The sequence below is a fragment of the Lycium barbarum genome, chromosome 12 (genome assembly GCF_019175385.1).
Source record: "Lycium barbarum isolate Lr01 chromosome 12, ASM1917538v2, whole genome shotgun sequence".
Classification (NCBI taxonomy): Eukaryota; Viridiplantae; Streptophyta; class Magnoliopsida; order Solanales; family Solanaceae; genus Lycium; species Lycium barbarum.
The window spans coordinates 101,095,490-101,114,506 of NC_083348.1; the positions used below are offsets into that span (position 1 = coordinate 101,095,490).

The window sequence follows — 19,017 nt, forward strand, 5'->3', positions numbered from 1 at the left end:
CCCGGGATTTTTACGTTGAAATCTATTGCGTATCATCATCTTATAAGTAAATAAAACTGAAAATTTCACGCCAATTTGGGGCAAAATTGAAATTTAATGGGATAAAAGGTGTTTTTTAAAAATCGGCTCGGCCAAACCGCCTTGTGGCTGTTTGTCCGCATAGATCTCGAAAAAATACGCAAGTTAAAAAAAAACGCGTAAAACGGACATCCAAGCGCAAAGTTATGACCATCTAAAGTTTGACGACTTTAAACTAGTTTTTCTCCTTATATTTTTTAGAATTATATTTATATTCAAAATAAAGTTATGTCTTGATTAAAAAATAACACGCTTAAATCAAAATCTTAAAAAATAAAACACCATAAAGTTTCCAAACAAAACTTACTTCGGGCACCTTTTCAACCCCTAAAATGACCATCCGAACGTCTACGTATTCTTGATGTATTGGACCTACATTATTGTACGCAGAAAAAAATATCATGTTCTATATAAAATATTGACGTTTCGGAGTCTTGACACATGACTAATCGTTGGTCAAAGTATGGAAAAAACACTAAGTTTTTTCAAACAAAACTTCCTTCGGACACTTTTTCAACCCCTAAAATGACGATCCGAACGTCTACGTATCCTTGATATATTGGGCTTACATTATTGTACGTAGAAAAAAAATATCAGGTTCTATATAAAATATTGACGTTTCGGAGTCTTGACACACGACTAATCGTTGGTCAAAGTATGGAAAAAACACAAGTTTTTTCAAACAAAACTTACTTCGGGCACCTTTTTAACACCTAAAATGACGATCCGAACGTCTACGTATCCTTGATGTATTGGGCTTACATTATTGTATGCAGAAAAAAATATCATGTTCTATATAAAATATTGACGTTTCGGAGTCTTGACACACGACTAATCGTTGGTCAAAGTATGGAAAAAACACTAAATATTTTCAAACAAAACTTACTTCGGACACCTTTTCAACCCCTAAAATGACGATCCGAACGTCTACGTATCCTTGATGTATTGGGCCTACATTATTGTACGCAGAAAAAAATATCAGGTTATATATAAAATATTGACGTTTCGGAGTCTTGACGCACGACTATTATTGGTCAAAGTATGAAAAAAAACACTAAGTGTTGCAAAAAATAAAATTGGCCAATTTTTTTTTTTGGTACTCTTTTCTATAACGCAGTATTTTACTGCGTTATAGATTTTTTTTTTTTTGGTACTGTTTCTATAACGCAGTATTTTACTGCGTTATAGAATTTTTCTTTGTTTTTCTATAACGCAGTAAAATACTGCGCTATAGCACTTAACGGCTCCGTCTCCGTGAAGTGCTATAATGCAGTATTTTACTGCGCTAAAGGTACTTTGTAAATTTTTTTGTTGTTGGGGTATTTTGGTTCAAAGTGATTTTTTTGGGGGCATTTTGGTTCCGGACTCGATTTTGCTCCCCTCAAGTCTGAACCACCGAATGTCAAAAGTTGCACATCTATATATATATATATATATATATATATATATATATATATATAAATCCACGTGAGAAAGATGGAGATTGGAGGGGCACTTTTTAAAATCAAGCTGAAACTGGAGTAAAAAAGTTTAAATGAGGGGGAAAAAAAAACGCAATATAAAATACATGGAGAGCGTAAATGAATGTGAGCAGAATCTTGATACTATTTAATTTGCATAAACTGGAATTGGATTCTTTTAAGTATTTGCTTATACTGGAGTAAATTTGCTTGAAGAATTACAATAGTTCATATGCTAACTATTGTGATTTATAGTAGTTTAATGTGCAAGAAAAGGGGAATTTGTACGAAAGCCTTCTCTTGTAGGAGAAAACTCTATGTCAATTATTTGAATTGAACTAAAAAAAATGCTTTAATTCCTTGATTTTCTCATTTTATTTATGATCACAAGAATTTGTATGCACGTTATATGGCGGGATTTGTAGTACATCTCCAGGGACTTCCATTTGGATCTTCCCCTCCAATTTTCCAACTCAAACTAGTGTTGGTACAAAATCATTACAAGAGAGAAATGTCAAGTGACAAATTGGAGTATTATCAATGCATAATCTAGGAATTTTATAGAAAATTTTCATCGATTTGAGTGAAGGGATCGAATGGACCCAAGCCTAGGATGTCCAAATAAACAACATCACGTTTTGTACTGCTTTTCTTAGTTTGTCAAACTGCTAACTGATTTCATGTGTTGTTCCCATTTGCACTTGAGTAGTAGTACTCATGATGATATCGATCAATAATTTGATTAGAACTAGCACACCTTTTTCCTCTGGCATGCTGAGGTTATCGACATGTAAAATCAATTATCAGAGGAATATGCAAAAAATAAGAAAGGGGATTAATGTGATCATGATCAAGAGAAGGTTCAGGCATGCCCAAAATGTGTGCCTCCAACAACCATATTGCGAAAGAATCTTTTTTTGTAGCTTTTGGTTGGCTCCACTCATGAATTTGCAAAAGAAAAAAATTTAAGCTGAAGCTCGAAGAAGAGAAAATATTAAGTGCACCCCACCCCATGTGTAAATAGGGTCCCCATCTCAATTTGTAATTGAACGAGCTAAAGAGATGCCTATGCTATGTACTTTGTCTTTCTTCTTGTTTCTTCCCCTCTTTATATTATATTTGTACACTACTAACTTTTTGCTTCCTCAATTTTTCCCTCTTTTGTGTTTTTTTTAATTTCTTTACCCCTAGTTCAAAAATGAAAGTTAACTCCGTCCGTATGAACTTGCTCACATTTCAGGTCTCAACCTCGATCGAATAAGGAACAAGATTGGAGTAGGCTAACCGTCAACATAATCCAACGTTCTTGAGATTGAGGGAGATTGTTATTGTGTACGTAAATGAAAGATTAAGGTCAAAACCTTTTCTTTTATGAAACGCTAAATATGCGCATGATGTAGTTAGTTTGAAAAAGAGGGTCGAGGCAGCATGTGATCCGGTGACTGCTTGGCCACAACAAGGTTTAGAAACTAGCTACTGTGGGGTTTTTATTCCACTATATATATATATATGCATGTCAATGTCCGACTAAGACATGACCAGCAAGTAGAAAAAGAGATGCTGGTGAAGTACTGGAACAAAGTGCATGTTACCACCTCGTGGGATTATCACTATCCCATTGTCCTTTACTTTCTGTACGATTTGGACAACTGACTCTTCCCTAATTTTTATTTAGCTTTCCCCCTAACCCTACGTTTTCTGTATCCAATTACTAACATGTTAAGCTAGTCCCCTCCTTAGCAAATATATGTTCATCATGCATGGGACTTAAGTTTTTTTTGTTCGTTATTTCTCGAGTTTAAGATCTATGCAATAATGGTAAATATTTGCACAACCAGGTCAATTATATGAGAATTACAAGTGAATTTCATATTAACTTGAACTTTAGTTGGTAACTTGGGCGGATTTGATATTTGAAGTTTATTGGTTCTTGATTCTAGTAAAATATCCTCAAGTGCTTCTAATTGGGTTCTGAATTTAATATTTGTATCATTCTGTGAAAGTAAAGTACGTATATAGAGTCTGAATCAAAATTATTGCATTTTACCGAAATTGATATTCAAGCCCATATCTGCCGCTTGTTAGCAACCTTATAGAAATGATAACTAACTTTGTCTAATGGGTTGAACTATATTGAGAATGCATAATATTATTGCTCTGTGAGTGTACAAAATCTCTCAACTATATACCATTTCTTTTTACGTATAAAATATGATGTTTCTCCCATGTTATTACAAGTACGGGATCTATTGTAGCTTCACAGTCTAATGACCGATGAAAGTTCCCTTTTTTTTTGTTTTGTTTTGGTTTGGTCTAGTTATTTTCACTTATCTTGATATGAAATCATGCATGTGTATATCACAAAATGAGCTGAGAGAGAGGCCAATTCCAAATTCACGTTTATTTGTCTCATATTTTGCACTTCATCTGATATACTATATATTTTGTGGCAACCTAGAATGTGGGGGACCTTCATGAAACTTAGAGGCCCTTTGGAAAAAAAAAAAAAAAAAAAAACAAAAAACCGTGGGGGACCTAAACGTGAAGTTCTTGTTCTCAATAATCCAAAGTTTATAACATGCATGCAAACGACCTATAGAGGACTTTTACCTATCCTAGCTTGTCATTTTTTACCGCTATATATACACTGATAAGTCTACATTACTCTTCTTAATATTCATGAGACCACAGGCTTACAGTTCTCCTTTGCTTAGCCGTGTTGTTCATATGATCCACTTCTTTTCCAAATATTCCCTTGAGGAAAGCAGAGTGGAAATCTGTCTATATTCAAAAATAGAATATATTCAAACAAGTGAACTTATTATCATAGTGATTTGTATATTTGTGTGACCATTTCATCTAAAAGTTTAAGCTATTAGAGCGAACACACTTTTATTTTACTTATTTACGCTCTAGACACAAATGAACACAATTAAAATAAATTGAGTTAACAAGCATGCTATGAGCAAGGCGTATCCAATGAATGAGCTATGAGTTCATATGAATCCATAAGTTTTGGCTTAGGTTATGTATATGTGTTGCAAGATTCACTAAATTTGTAGATTATGAACCCAACAAGTTTGATGGAGGTCGTAAAATTAGGAATCAGAAACCATAATGTTCAAATGGAACGTTATTCACTTCCTCGTTGTGAGAATTTATTGACTGGAAAAGTAATATTCGAAGTGGGAAAAAGCATGTTATTATCAGTTGTATATTTATGGAAAGCCATTATTCACTCTCTTCAATATTTAAGGAATTTCTGGGCTCAAAACATTCTTTACGCAATAAATATTGGTTAGGTAGTCGTTGATTCCATGTGTTGCCATTGCACACTATAGTCAATGAACACTGATCAATTACTTTAAAACAGTAAAAATGACTCCATAAAAGTCTAAGCAAGCGGCTGCAAACATGGAAGAGACAATGCAAACCGCTTCTTTTCGTTCACAATTCATTGATATATGAATATATTTTAAAATATTATGCTATAAAAAAAATTAGAGGTGAATAAATATGAGATATCGTATCTACCAATAACATGAAGCCCACTGATCTTGCAAAGAGAAAAATCGAACGAAGCGGCAACGCTTAAAGGACTCCACTTTAGTACTTAATCATGCTAAGGTTAGGTTAATCATGCTGATCTCAGCTTTATACTTTACTCAAATTATTTAATGATTTAAAAACATATCTGGATGATAGTAATATATAAGTAGGACTTGTAGCATGTGTTAGATACCTCAAACCCACCTAATCACATGCTCCACACCTGAATCAAGAAGGTCATAAGAAGTTTCTTCACACTAAATTCTGCTCAATTAATTAGTCTGGCAATAAGGGTTTAGAATTTAGAATGGTTCCACGTAACTTTGTATTGTAATCTCATATCTATCGCTTTAGTATGAATGTTTGGAACTTTAAACATTGTATCAGAATTAAGTTACGTGCCAAATGATATTTTCGAGTAGTATATGTTTCGACGAAACATAAATTTCCTTAAGGTAATGGAGACGTGCAACAATTTCAAGCCAAACAAAGAAATATCGGTCGAGCAAGGCCAAAGGTCATCCTCACTAATCCAAAAAATGCTTGTAAATTAAAGGGCGTCGATCACACAATTGATAATATTAGAATTAATTTTTATTTACTGATAATACCAAAAAAATCGCGTTTGGTTAATCTTCAGTTTCTTGTTACAACCATACTTAATTGTCACTACTTCTCTTTCAGTGACATGATCTAATTATAAGCTTTCATGATCCTTCATTAATTATGAGTGCTCTTTTTTGAAAGGATTTCTAAAGTTCAAATTAAACCACCTAAAGCCTCTTACGCTCACAGGAAAAACTACGAACGCCATCCTGATTAATTGCACTCGCATTTAGGTTTTTCTTAAACCATTAAAACAATTGCTTTAATTAGTTATGTTTTCATTATTGTATTTAAAAGCTAAACTTAATTATATCCTTATTAGTAGTGCATGCACTCTCTCATTCCAAGCCTGTTAATGAAGTTTGATTATGATTCTTGTGGCGCTACAATTTGTCGAATTAATTTACGTAAACAAAATTCTAGCCGTTATTCTGTACGTGAAAATCATACACGATCCTCTACTATACATTACTAGTTCTTGTAATTCTTTAACAAGAATGTCCCTCATTAATATTAATTCATGTTAATTCCTCCCACTAAGATTCGGAAGTATCAAATCCTAACTTATTCTATTCGCGAATCAGACAACTTTTTCCTTTAATTAGTTTCCTTTTCTCCCAGAATGAAAGTAGAATATAGCTTTGTCGTTGGCGCTCATAAAGAAAATCATAATTCCCCATCCTTATGTTGTTGGCATGTGATGAGGATAGACGTATTGGATTTAAAAACTCAACGCTTCAATATAAAGTGACAAAAAATAATACTCTCTGGCATATCATAGTTAATGTATCAATATTTTTAGTGAGGGATATTGATTATATTTTATTTATTTATCAGAAATCAAAATTTCTTATTAATAAAACATTCAAAAAGACTTTTCAAAGAGCAAAGTGCTTTGACTTATCAAATAGTAATAATAATAATATTATTGGATATTAAACTTATAAGAGTCAAGAGTCTAAGAAAAATGAAATACTACTACTACTAATTATAATAAAATGAATGATAAATAATCGCGAGGAATGCAGTTCAATTTATCAACAGAAAAGGAGGACTATATTATTGAGGACATATGAACAACTGCCTTTCACTATTTCTGTTTGTAGAAAGGCAGGAGGTGCGAATCATTGGGTAATCCACCAACAAATGTTTCAATTTGTAATCTAAAATTGGAAATGCTTCTATTAAAACTTTATTTAGTAATATCATATAATGCAAAATTCAAAAACCAAAATGCTGCATCCTGTACCCCATTCTTCACACAAAATAGTGTGCTTCATATTTTGACAAAAAAAAAAAAAAAGTTAGTGTTTGTAGTAATCTTCAATTCTTTATCATGGATATTATAGATTATGTCATGCCAGTTGTACGTGTTACTATCTCATTGAACATCAACAGACACATGAGACCACTTAAGTCCTTCATTCACAAAGAGCATCATTGTTTAATGAGTTCCACCTTTTTTGAAGTGACGATTCTCAGCTTTTACAGCTCTTTCTGACGATTGATCAAGTTAACAAGAAATTTTTCATAACAAAAAAGGCGAAAGGAATTCAGGTGAGTGAAAAACAAATACAACTTGTCATCAATAATGTTGATGCTGTACAGAACGTTGTTGCATCATAGTATTATGGTGTGATCATTGGGTATCAAAGATTGAGAATTATTGTAATCAGGGATTTTATATTTTTATTCCGAACTAGTATATTGGTCATTGGTCAATTATATAATTATTTGAGTTAGAAGATTATCACTAGCCCAATCCTGAAAGCGGCCCAACCATGATTCTGGTGTTGAGTGAGGCCTGTTGCATAAATAGCATCATGTTCTGTTAATTGAGTTTTTTTTTTTTTTTTTCTGAACCAAGTAACTTGCATAAAATTAAAAAAAAAATTAAAGAGTCATTACAAAGTAGAGGTAGATCTTAACGATGCAACATCGAAATAGTCATTGTTTAGGGCTGATAAAGAAAAAACATGAGGAACGCACAAAAATATTGTTTCTCCGGTCACAGATCTTCCAAATGTTGCTAGTTCATGAGTCACTTTGTTTCCCTCCCTCATTGTGCGTTGCATTTGAGGCCTGTCCAGTCAGTCTTCCAGCAGGAATCTGCAATCATTAAGTGCATTTTTGTAAGGTGAATGCGATAGTGGCTTGGTGAGGAGATCTATCAATACCTGCAAATCTAACTCCACTATTAGTGGTGTTAAATTCTTTGTATAAGGAAGTTATAAGCCCTTTAAAAGGCTTAATTGAGTTAATTATTCTAAAATTAGTACTCGCCTCATCTCATTCTTTTTGTTCTACATTAGTCGTAAGAATGAGCATAGTTTGGGCAAAACCAAAATTCAAACCAATATATAAAAAAAAAATTGAATTTTCAAATTATTGATTAGATTTCGTTTTAACTTATAGATATGAGACTTCGAATTTATACCTACATATTTATACAGTACCTTATATTTATTTCGACCCATTAGATATTATAACGCCATTTACTCGAAATATCAAGTTGAATACCTTACTGAATCAGTTGAATATACTTTATTTCAGGCAGAGGTAGATCTTAACGATGCAACCTCGAAATTGGCATTGTTTAGGCTGTAAAAAAAAAAACAGGAGGAACGCTCCAAAATGTTGTTTCTCCTGCTGTTTCTTCGTCCCGCATCTTCCAAATGTTGCTAGTTCATGAGCCACTTTGTTCCCCTCCCTCATTGTGTGTTGCATTTCAGGTCTGTCCGATCCAGTGATTCCAGCAGGAATCTACAATCATTTAGTGCATTTTTGTAAGGTGATTTCAGTAGTGGCTTATTAGAGAGGAGATCTATCAATACCAGCGAATCTAACTCCACTATTAGTGATGTTAAATTCTTTGTATAAGCAAGTTCTAAGTCATTCTTTATTAATTGAGTTAATTATTCTAAAATTAGTACTCGCCTCATCTCATTCTTTTTGTTCTACGATAGCCATAAGAATGAGCATCGTTTAGGCAAAACCGAAATTCAAACCAATATCAAAAAAATTTGAATTTTTCAAATTACTGATTAGATTTCGTTTTAACTTATAGATATGAGACTTCGGATTTATTCCTACATATTTATACGGTACCTTATATTCATTCCTATCCATTAGATATTATAATGCCATTTTACTCGAAATACCAAGTCGAACCTTACTAAATCAATCGAATATACTTTATTTCAGGCGTGTAAGTAGTAGTTATTAAAAAGTAAAACTGGATAGTCAAATCGATCTAAATTCTTGAAAGTTGTAAGAGTTATAGTATATATTTATACATTAGGATCATTTCATGGATCTTCGTCTCAGAAAAATCAAATTAGAGCCTCGAATCAGTTCTTTGGACCCTTACGACCTTAGGCAGTTTTGATAAAGCTTGTTTGATCGTGAAATGGTGTTAAATATTTTAGTATGTTAGTTCTGGTAAAGTATACACTGAAAGCACCATATATAAATCATGAATTACCGGGAAAAAAATAATTATAATAGAGTAGAATACTAGAATGACAGACAAAAGAAACCTTCTTTCTGTTTCTCTTCAAAAATACAAAACATATTAATTCAAAAAAAAAAAAACTACTTTTTGTTCATACACAATAATTCCATGAACATCGAAGAGCAATCAAGCCCAACAGTTTGTTTCTAGAGATTTTCCAAACAAGGAAAATTAAGATTAAAAAGAAAATGCATCTATTGTTTAAAGATTGTCATTTGTTTCTGGTCATGATCCAGTGAAGGTACCTGGGGTAGATCCCGCCTGCAACATCAAGAATTGACATCAGTTACATATTTACAATAAATGACACATCCACTACTCGTCTTAAGTTTCTAGAATGAGAAAAAAAATGAAATTTTCGCAAGAAAGAGTGTTCGACGAAATACCACATTTTAGCTTGGGAAAAATCATAACCGTACATCGCATATATTAAAATATAGACAGTACGTGCTACTCACCGCACAAGAATGTACATCACCACACTGGCATAATAGCTGCCCATTGAGGGTATCTGTAGCTAAAAATGCTCCTCCTCCTTCACTTCTCTGCATCATTCATTCCAAAGAACAATTTAAAGAAAAGTCAGTTAATGGCCCTCTGACTAATGAAGAATTTAAACACCAGCTGCTAAACAAAAATAACCTTGTAATAATCAACTGCGATGAAATTAGCCCAGCGATTAGCAGCAGCATCATGACAAGTGATAAGCTTGTCAAGAAGGTCCCCTGAGTTTTGAACACAGGCCAATGGCTTCAATGGAACTGACCTAAAGTAATTTACCAATACCAAAGATTTAGTTGTGTCATCCATTGGTGATGACTCTACTCTATTGTAACAACTTCCTTTTTCCATTCCTGCATCCCCATCTGCACATTGTAGTTACAAGAACAATCAGTTTGAATTTGAGCTAGTTGAACCGTGACTCATTATTTTGATCCATTTTGACCTGCCCAAGTTTGACTCAATCCATTCATTTGTCTCATCTAGGGAAAACTATTGGCGAAGCATGATTAGGTAAGGTACTTACATTTATTTTCGACCATGTAATTCCATTGGTAAGCAATCCCTTCGCTCTGTTCTTTGGATTTGATGGAAGTAAAAACAACTAGTCTTTGGTTATTAGCAACCATGTTACTCACAAGGGGCCAATCTTGACCACCTTTGGGCATTTTTGACACAGGAAACCAATATTTCATTAGTCCTGCATTTGTGAACACTTTAGTCAAACCATTTGGGGTCTCCACATAATCTTCCAAAATCAAAGTCACAATTTCTGATGGATTTGCCGATAAAAAGGCTTCAATTTCCTTCAATGTGTCTATTGCTGGTTCCTACTGGACCAAAATGTCATTGAAACAAGGCAGTTGTTAATTTAGTCTATTGATGTAAATATGAAGAAAGAAAGTATGCCAAAATGGAATTAGGCCATACAAACGCTGTATAATCAATGCAGTGGCCTCCGAAAGAGTGGCACAACCACACATCTCCGTCGAAATCATACATATCAAGCATTAAACCCCGAACACCATTCTGATAGAATAACACGTTAAAAAGACGTAATTAAGTAAATAAAACTCGTTGGATTTACACAATTAAACATAATATGATAGCATTAAAGCGTAAGCAAATTTGAGTTTATAGGGAATGACATACCCTGAGCTGTTGAGTCACAGTATCCTCTTGATTGGTGAGGGTAAATCTGCGGGTCCCAGTGTGTGATGGCTCTCTCTCAATGGCAAAAGAATTGTGGGTCGTAAGAAATGCATACTTGTTGAATGGCAGAGAACTATTCTGTAAGCCCACATGAAATGAAACATCAATCCAATTATATTATTAACCAATCCAGTTCAAATATATCCGTCAAAAGCCCAATCAAAAATCCAGAAATTTACATGCTTCATTTGCACTTTGTCCCTCATTGTGCTGGTCTTTAATTTTTGTCCTTCAAAATCCACAAGTTATGCTAGCGCAATTAAAGAACTTATGCCCGTTAAGCATAGGGTCAATTTTGAAGGGCAAAAATTAAAGACTAGCCCATTTGAAGGGCAAAATTAAAGACTAGTCCATTTGAAAGACAAACCGTACAATTACTTGAATTTACATACATACCACTAACTTAAACGGGTCTGTGGCAGTTGATCTAACACACCTGTGGCCTGAAAAGGATAGAGTACAAGACGAACAATAAAGCCCAGGTCCACAATCTTCGTCTGATGAGCATTTGTCATCCAGCTGAAGGACACATTCGAAAAGGGGAAATTTCATAAATACTAGTGAAAGCATGAAACTAAAGTCATCAAACTTCCAGCTCCGATGGAATATGTAGTCAATATTTTTTACTAGTATACAGAGAGTAAGAAATCATTATAGTTTTAAAAAAATATTAGTTTTAAATCTATAATTTCAAATGTGTGATGAGTTCAATAATAAGAATTTAAAAGTTGAACTCGTCACATTCCTTTGTCGAGTTAACTGAAATCAGAAGTTAAAAGAAAAAAAAGAAGCGCGCAGAAGAAGGACTAAATTATGCGACTACACTCACTGTCTTCAACTCGAATACATACACATTATTTTTAACCGTACTGACTCTAAATCATACCTTGCATGTTCCATTACAGCAAGCGTTGACAACATCGAAGAATACGGGGAAGATAAGCAACAAAGGAGAAATGTTTCGACGAGAACCCATGATGAATATGAAAACAGAGGAGAGATGTGGGAAAGAGGGAGTTTATTTAGAAAAATGAAACAAGAAAAGCTATATGAAGAATACTAAAATATCTATAAGTTTGTTTTGATTATAGGATGACAACAGAAATAGCATAGGGATATGCTCTTTTATAATTTAGGGACAAAGTTGTACAATATATGGGACATACATTTGTAAAGCAGTATATTCTTCAAGCTGCTTCCAGGAGATCACTATTTACATATTGACAAAAGGTTATCCCCTCTACATGTTGTAATTGATTAGTCTTGATTGGGAAGGTTCCTTTTTTGTAAGAGTGTAGAAATAACAAATGCTTACCATCAAGAGGAAAAACATATAATGACCCACATAAACTTAATTTCATTTAAATAGTGCTTGTAGCTCTGAATGCAGATTTTTCTGCCAAGTCAGTACTTCTCTTAAGGAATGAATTCATTTACTTCTAAAGAAATGTAATTATATATACATTGCAGAGAGACACCTAATCATATTTCAGCACATATATACTATGTTAACATTCAATATTTCTCCATTTATAAAAAAATCCACTCAAGTGGAAAGGAGCACTATGATGCAGCGATCTTTGTTATCTATAGTTAGCTAAGTTAGTGTATGCTTAATCTATAGAGTTAAAAAATTCGTTAACTTAAACTGATTCTGTGATATTATATTTCAAAGTAAACTTTTTAAAAGATGCTTTATCTTTCTTTCAAGAAATTTTGCTGGATCTTTTGGAACTAACACAGAGATTAACTTTCTTGTTTTCTTCTCTAAACATACTTTATATCTTTGTGACAAACATGGGCATAAGGCAACTCTCGGTTCTGCTATTTCTCTATTTCTGTCAGCTTTCTCCCTTTTTTTCCCCCATCCATACCTCGTATGTGCTCCAAAGATGAAAGCATCGCCCTTTTAAATTTCAACAAAGCGCTTACTGTGGATTCCTCAACCTCTGCTAATTGTCATTACTATTTATTCGACGCATAAAAATATTAAACTTGATAGTCAAATCGATCTAAATTTTACCTCTTAAATGGTCACCAACGTGAATGGAAAAAATGCAGTAAAGTGGTACACCAATATGAGTAACTTTAATATATTATTTATAATATTAAAATCTATATATAATATGAAGCTACGCATAGAGAAGGTGATGTGGCACCTCTCTATGGCCTAAAATGCTAGTATTTATCTTTATTCTCCTTTTTTGCATTTTTCTTTCATTTCCTCTACATAATTTATTAATTAAATGGATTATCAAAAGTCTCCGGAAGTAAATATCCTTTTGCAATAAAGTTGACGTTGTAGCAATTAAAATCTGTGCAATAAAGCAGTGGTTAATTGAACAGAATAGGCAATTCTGTACACTCATTGCAATTACTTAATTTCCATTGCAATTTTCCATGTACTATAATGCTAAGGATTTTTTTTTAACGCACTATTTGCATTCATTACTATCAATACTGCATGTCCATTCAGCATTGAAAATTGTATTCATGCATTTGTCTTAAAGTCCTGCTCCCTCCGGATTAAAAAAAGAGTTCACTTAGTCATTTGCACACCCCTTAAGAAACTACTCATTCCAAGAAAAAAATATGTAAATTGACTAAACTATCTCTAATTTAATAGGCAAGGATTTGATCACATGACACTTAATAGGGGCAAATATAAAAATATAAGGTTAATTGTTTCTTGATTTAATAAGTGGATACTTTTTTGACCCAGGAATAAAAATGTTAAGTGGACACTTTTTTTTATCCGGATGGAGTATTAATTAAGAGTGATATTTATTTGCCTTAAAGTTTTATTGAGAGTGGTATTTATTTGTCTTAAAGTTCTATTGTGATTGGAATTTCATTATTTTAAAGTTCTCTGTTGAAGGAGAAAATGTTACATTTCTGGTACAAATAACCTGAGCAGAGTTTTGAATCAAAATGGTCCAGATATAAATTATTAAAAGATTACCTGGAGTAATTGATTTAGTTTTTCATGAATGGAATGTTTATTACTCTGTCTTTTCTTTGTTAGATGTGTTTGTTGTTACATGCTCAACACAAATTTTTTTTGTTGGCTATTTATGCATTTGTGCTAGACATTAATCCGCTTCTCAACAACAACTAAACAACAGTAAATATATGTTGTCTCGTAATTTTTGGTTCTTGAAAGCAAACTGGACATCTAATTTAAACAAACTGAATGAGAATAAGAGAACAATTCCTCCTCATTTCCTCCCCTACTTCATCTTTTACAGGTTCTTCGGATGATTGTTACTTATCGTGTTGTTATTTTAGGTATAATATTTATTTTGATGGCTACTTAAGATTTTATCATGCAGGGAGCACCTTTATTAACATCCCAATAATGAGATATGTAATATTCATTTTGGCACTCTTTCAAATTACTAATATCAAGACCGTTTTAATTAGGTTGCAATCTTTGATCTTAAAAAAGTAAGTAGGCGTTTGGACATACGATTTCATCTCATGAGATGAAATCAGCGTTTGGACATGCGATTTCATCTTTGATTTCATCTCATGAGATGAAATCCCAAATCATCCAAAAAGGCATGATTTGGAATTTGAAATCATGATTTCAAAAAATATAAATATAAAATTTGACTCATACGTTTATATTTATAAAAAAAAGACCCATAAGTTGGTAGATATATTTACCAATCATGTTTACCAACCATTTGTATTAAATATTAATCTGCAAGTTGGTAAAATATATTTACCAATCATGTTTACCATGTGGGAGAATTATATTAAAGAGTAGTTACATTACTATTCATGTTAAATTTTCCTTTTTATTGAACTAATGTTTGATCAATTGAGGTTGTATTTTTTAGAAAGGCCATAGTGTATTAATTTTATTATGAACTATGATTTACTTATTTGGTAAGATTGTATAGAAATTGAGAAAATTTTGATGGTTTTCACAACTTGTGGGGTTTTTATGTTTATAAAAAAAACTGCAACATAAGAAATCCAAATTTCATGTCCAAACATGATTTCATCTCATGATTTCATCTTGTGATTTCATCTCATGATTTCAAATCATGTCCAAACGGCTAATAAGAATAAGTGTTATTCCCTCCTTTCTTGTTTATATAAGGGTTGACTTATTGGAGAGTGAAACAATTTTTTTTTTTTGTTACTCAATTTCAAACATAGAATCTTCGAATATTTTATAGTAAAATTTATATATTAAAAAATATTTAAAAAGTACTACAATATGCATAATTAATAATTCACAATATATGAAAAAAGTTGAAGAAAATCATAATTAAAGAAATAATTGTTTGACTTTACAAATAGATCAATTCTCATATAAATTGGGACGGAGAGAGAAACAATTTGTGCTAAGAAATAAAGTGCTAACAAAAAAGTCTTAGAAGATGAAGATAAAAAGGTGGATAACATCTCATACTAAGGTATGCGATTTTTCCTCTTTCTCCTTATTTTTTAATTTTAAATTCAAGTGTACATACTGTTCTAAGTGGGCTGTTTCATATTTAACTTGAATTCTTTTTCTGTCAAAAACATATATATAGACTTTAAAGAATCACATAAAGATGTTTTATTGGTGAAGATTGATCCTTAGTATGGCCGCGCAAAGCGCGCTTAAGTACACTAGTGATTAATTATGACCAACAATTTGAAATCTGTGACTTGTGATTATTGATTCATGAGTCTCTCCGCTCTTATGCGAATTTGATAAATCTTGTTTGATCGTAAGATGGTGTTCAATCTTTTATATGTTCTTTAAAAAGTGTACAATGTTTGCACTATATATAAATATTGAATTAATGAGAATACACATGTATTTGTAGATAAAGTACCACAAGAATAACGGACAAAACTGAAAAATTCTTTGTTCTTTTATATTTTCTCTTCAAAGGTACAAAACGTATCTCCAAGAGTTTGTTGTTCATATCATACACAACAATTACATGAATATGGAGAAGCAACCATGCCCATCATACTCCCCTGCATATTCTCCAAAATAGGAAAATTAAAACAAAAGAAAGGTGTATCTATTGTTTAAAGAAAATATTTTTTCTCGGTCATGATCGAGAAGTGCAGCCTCCTGGGGGAGATCCCTTCTGTAACAATCAAGAATTGACATCAGTCACATGCTTACATTAAAATGACACATCCACTATACTCATCATAAGTTTCTAGAATAAATGAAATATAAGTATAGATAGCGTTCAGTGTATTACTCACCGCACAAGAATGTATATCACCACACTGGCACAATAGCTGCCCATTGAGGGTATCTGTAGCTAAAAATGCACCTCCTCCATCACTTCTCTGCATCATTCATTCCCAAATAGAATTTAAAAAGTCAGTTCATGGCCTCTGATAGTACAATTAAGAAATAGACATACGAATTGCTTGTAGATTAGTAGTAAAATAACCTTGTAATAATCAACGGCAATGAAATTAGCCCAACGATTAGCAGCAGCATCATGACATGTCTTAAGCATGTCAAGGAGGTCCCCTGAGTTCTGAGCACAAGCCAATGGCTTCAATGGCACTGACCTAAAGTAATTTACCAACACCAATGATTTACTTTTATCATCCATTGGCGATGACTCTGCTCGATTGGGGCAACTTCCTTTTTTCATTCCTCCATCCCCATCTGCACATTCCACAATTGCTGGTTAAATCCCAAATGAGTCGTCAAATTATTGGATTAAAACGGGTCAAAATAGTACATCTAGATATGTTGATTTAGAAGAACTTAAGCGAATAAATTAAGAAAAATACATTAGGTTTTTTAAGTAATTTTTTTCAAAAATGGGAGGGAGGTTGGTCTCATGTTAGACGGCTAGGGTTATGAATTGTAATTTGACTCATCTCGGCTCAAATCATTTTGATCAAACAAATTTGAGCTAGCTGAATCACGACTCATCAGTTTGATCCATTTTGACCGGCCCAAGATTGACTCATTAGTAAACTGCTCGCAAAGCATGATTTGTAAGGCACTTACATTGATTTTCGACCATGTAATTCCATTGGTAAGCAATCTCTTCACTCTGTTCTTTGGATTTGATGGAAGTAAAAACAATTAGTCTTTGGTTATTAGCCACCATGTCACTCACAAGGGGCCAATCTTGACCACCTTTGGGCATTTTTGACACAGGAAACCAATATTTCTTTAGTCCTGCATCTGTGAATACTTTGGTCAAACCATTTGGGGTCTCTACATAATCTTCCAAGATCAACGTCACAATTTCTGAGGGATTTGCTGATAAGAAGGCTTCAATTTCCTTCAATGTGTCTATTGCTGGTTCCTAGTAGTCCAAATTTCATTGAAACTACCCATTTAACCAATTGATTTAAATGTAAAACAAAGGAAGTACGGTAAAATGGTATATAGAACTTACAAATGCAGTATAGTCGTGGCAATTGCCTCCGAATGAGTGGCACAACCATATATCTCCGTCAAAATCATAGGTATCAAGCATTAGACCCCGAACACCATTCTGAAATATTAACACGTTAAACACATAATTAAATAAATAAAACTGCTCGATTAAACATAATATCAGAACATAGAAGTGGCTAAACCACAATATTTAGTGAAGCAATTTTGAGTTTAGAGGAAATGACATACATTGAGCTGTTGCGTAACAGTGTCTTCTTGATTGGTGGGGGTTACTCTGGGTATCCCAGTATGTGACGGCTCTCCCTCAATGGCAAAAGCATTGTGGGTCGTTAGAAATGAGTACTTGTTGAATGGTAAAGTATTATTCTGTAACACAACATGAAATGAAACATCAGCCCAATTAAAAATCTAATATGTCCAACTTACCAATCAAGTTTACACACGCACCACTAAATTAAACGGATCTGTGCCAGTTGATCTAACACATCTGTGGCCTTGAAAGGATAGATTACAAGCCAAACAGTATAGCCCAGGTTCACAATCTGCGTCTGCTGAGCATTTGTCATCGAGCTGAATGAAAACATTCGAAAAAAGGAAATCATCATACTCTAATCTCCGGAACGGGCGGATGGAATTGTTCGATAGTTTGTAATATAAGAGGTCTTAAATTGAATAGACACATCTGTTCATGAAAGGGAATGACTATTCTGAAAAGTCATCTCTCAAATTCTATAAATATGAGAACACTTTTGAAGTAGCAAATAAAAAAATCTGCAGGTATACACGGACTTTGTTGTATCCTGAAGAGAATTGCTTGCAATTTTCCCAATCTGTATACGGGCAATATCTCTTTAAGGAAATTCATTTCGTTTTTATATAGCGTGACAAAGACATTAAAGTTCTAAAATTATAAATTTTTATTTTCAAAAGTTTTATGAGTCCAAAGGTACAATCTTATTGGTTAAATTCGTTAAATCCAAATTTTGAATCTGCCTTTAATAGTTGTCAAGTTAATTGGAATAAGAAGTTAAAAGAGAAAAAAGAAAGAGGAAGAAGGAGGCAATGAGTGTGACACACTCACTGTCTTCAACTCGAACACATACGCATCTATAGATAAAATTAATCAACATTTTTAACACGCACTGACTATAAATATTAAATTTAAATCGTAAAATTTACCTTGCATGTTCCATTAGAGCAAGAGGTGGCAACAACGAAAAGTAGGGAGAAGATGAGCAACAAAGGAGAAATGTTTTGATGAGAACGCATAATGAAGATGAAATAGAGGAGAGAGGTGGGGAAAGAGGGAGTTTATTTAGAAAACGGAATGAAACAAGAAAAGGGTATATGAAGAATAATAATGCTAAAATATCTATAAGTTTGTTTTGAGGATTGGCTGAGATAACGAAGCCATAATTGTGGGAGAAAGAAACTGACAATAGAAATTAGCATAGGGATATGCTCTTTATACTGTGATAGTGAAATGTGAATGAAAATGATGAGAAGACTTTTCGAGTTGTTTGAACAAGGTACGGAAACTTTAATTAATTACTTGAATAAATAGATTATGAGAATTTCATGATTAGAGAATATACAATCTCAAGAGATTTACAAGGAGAAATGATTAATGCATTGAAGGATCATCTTCCCAACCTTTTTAACGTAAGTTAATAAATGATAGCATGATTAGTGAGTCAGCCTTG

The 19,017-nt window shown here is 33.1% G+C and overlaps 2 protein-coding genes across 2 annotated transcripts; both read right to left on the bottom strand.

Annotated features, from left to right (window-relative positions):
* Nucleotides 1–9,166: 9,166 nt before the first annotated feature.
* On the bottom strand, nt 9,167–11,988 carry LOC132622450 (PI-PLC X domain-containing protein At5g67130-like). The gene is made up of 8 exons (XM_060337056.1): nt 11,807–11,988; nt 11,317–11,439; nt 10,861–10,998; nt 10,639–10,737; nt 10,235–10,538; nt 9,850–10,073; nt 9,666–9,752; nt 9,167–9,468 (listed from the first exon to the last, which is right to left on the bottom strand). The coding sequence occupies exons 1-8, from the start codon at nt 11,894–11,896 to the stop codon at nt 9,433–9,435; spliced, it is 1,101 nt and encodes a 366-aa protein (XP_060193039.1). The 5' UTR covers nt 11,897–11,988; the 3' UTR covers nt 9,167–9,432.
* A 3,778-nt stretch (nt 11,989–15,766) lies between these two features.
* LOC132623905 (PI-PLC X domain-containing protein At5g67130-like) lies at nt 15,767–18,759 on the bottom strand. The gene is made up of 8 exons (XM_060338714.1): nt 18,494–18,759; nt 17,762–17,884; nt 17,543–17,680; nt 17,313–17,411; nt 16,916–17,219; nt 16,341–16,564; nt 16,147–16,233; nt 15,767–16,022 (listed from the first exon to the last, which is right to left on the bottom strand). The coding sequence occupies exons 1-8, from the start codon at nt 18,581–18,583 to the stop codon at nt 15,984–15,986; spliced, it is 1,104 nt and encodes a 367-aa protein (XP_060194697.1). The 5' UTR covers nt 18,584–18,759; the 3' UTR covers nt 15,767–15,983.
* Between the last annotated feature and the right edge of the window lie 258 nt (nt 18,760–19,017).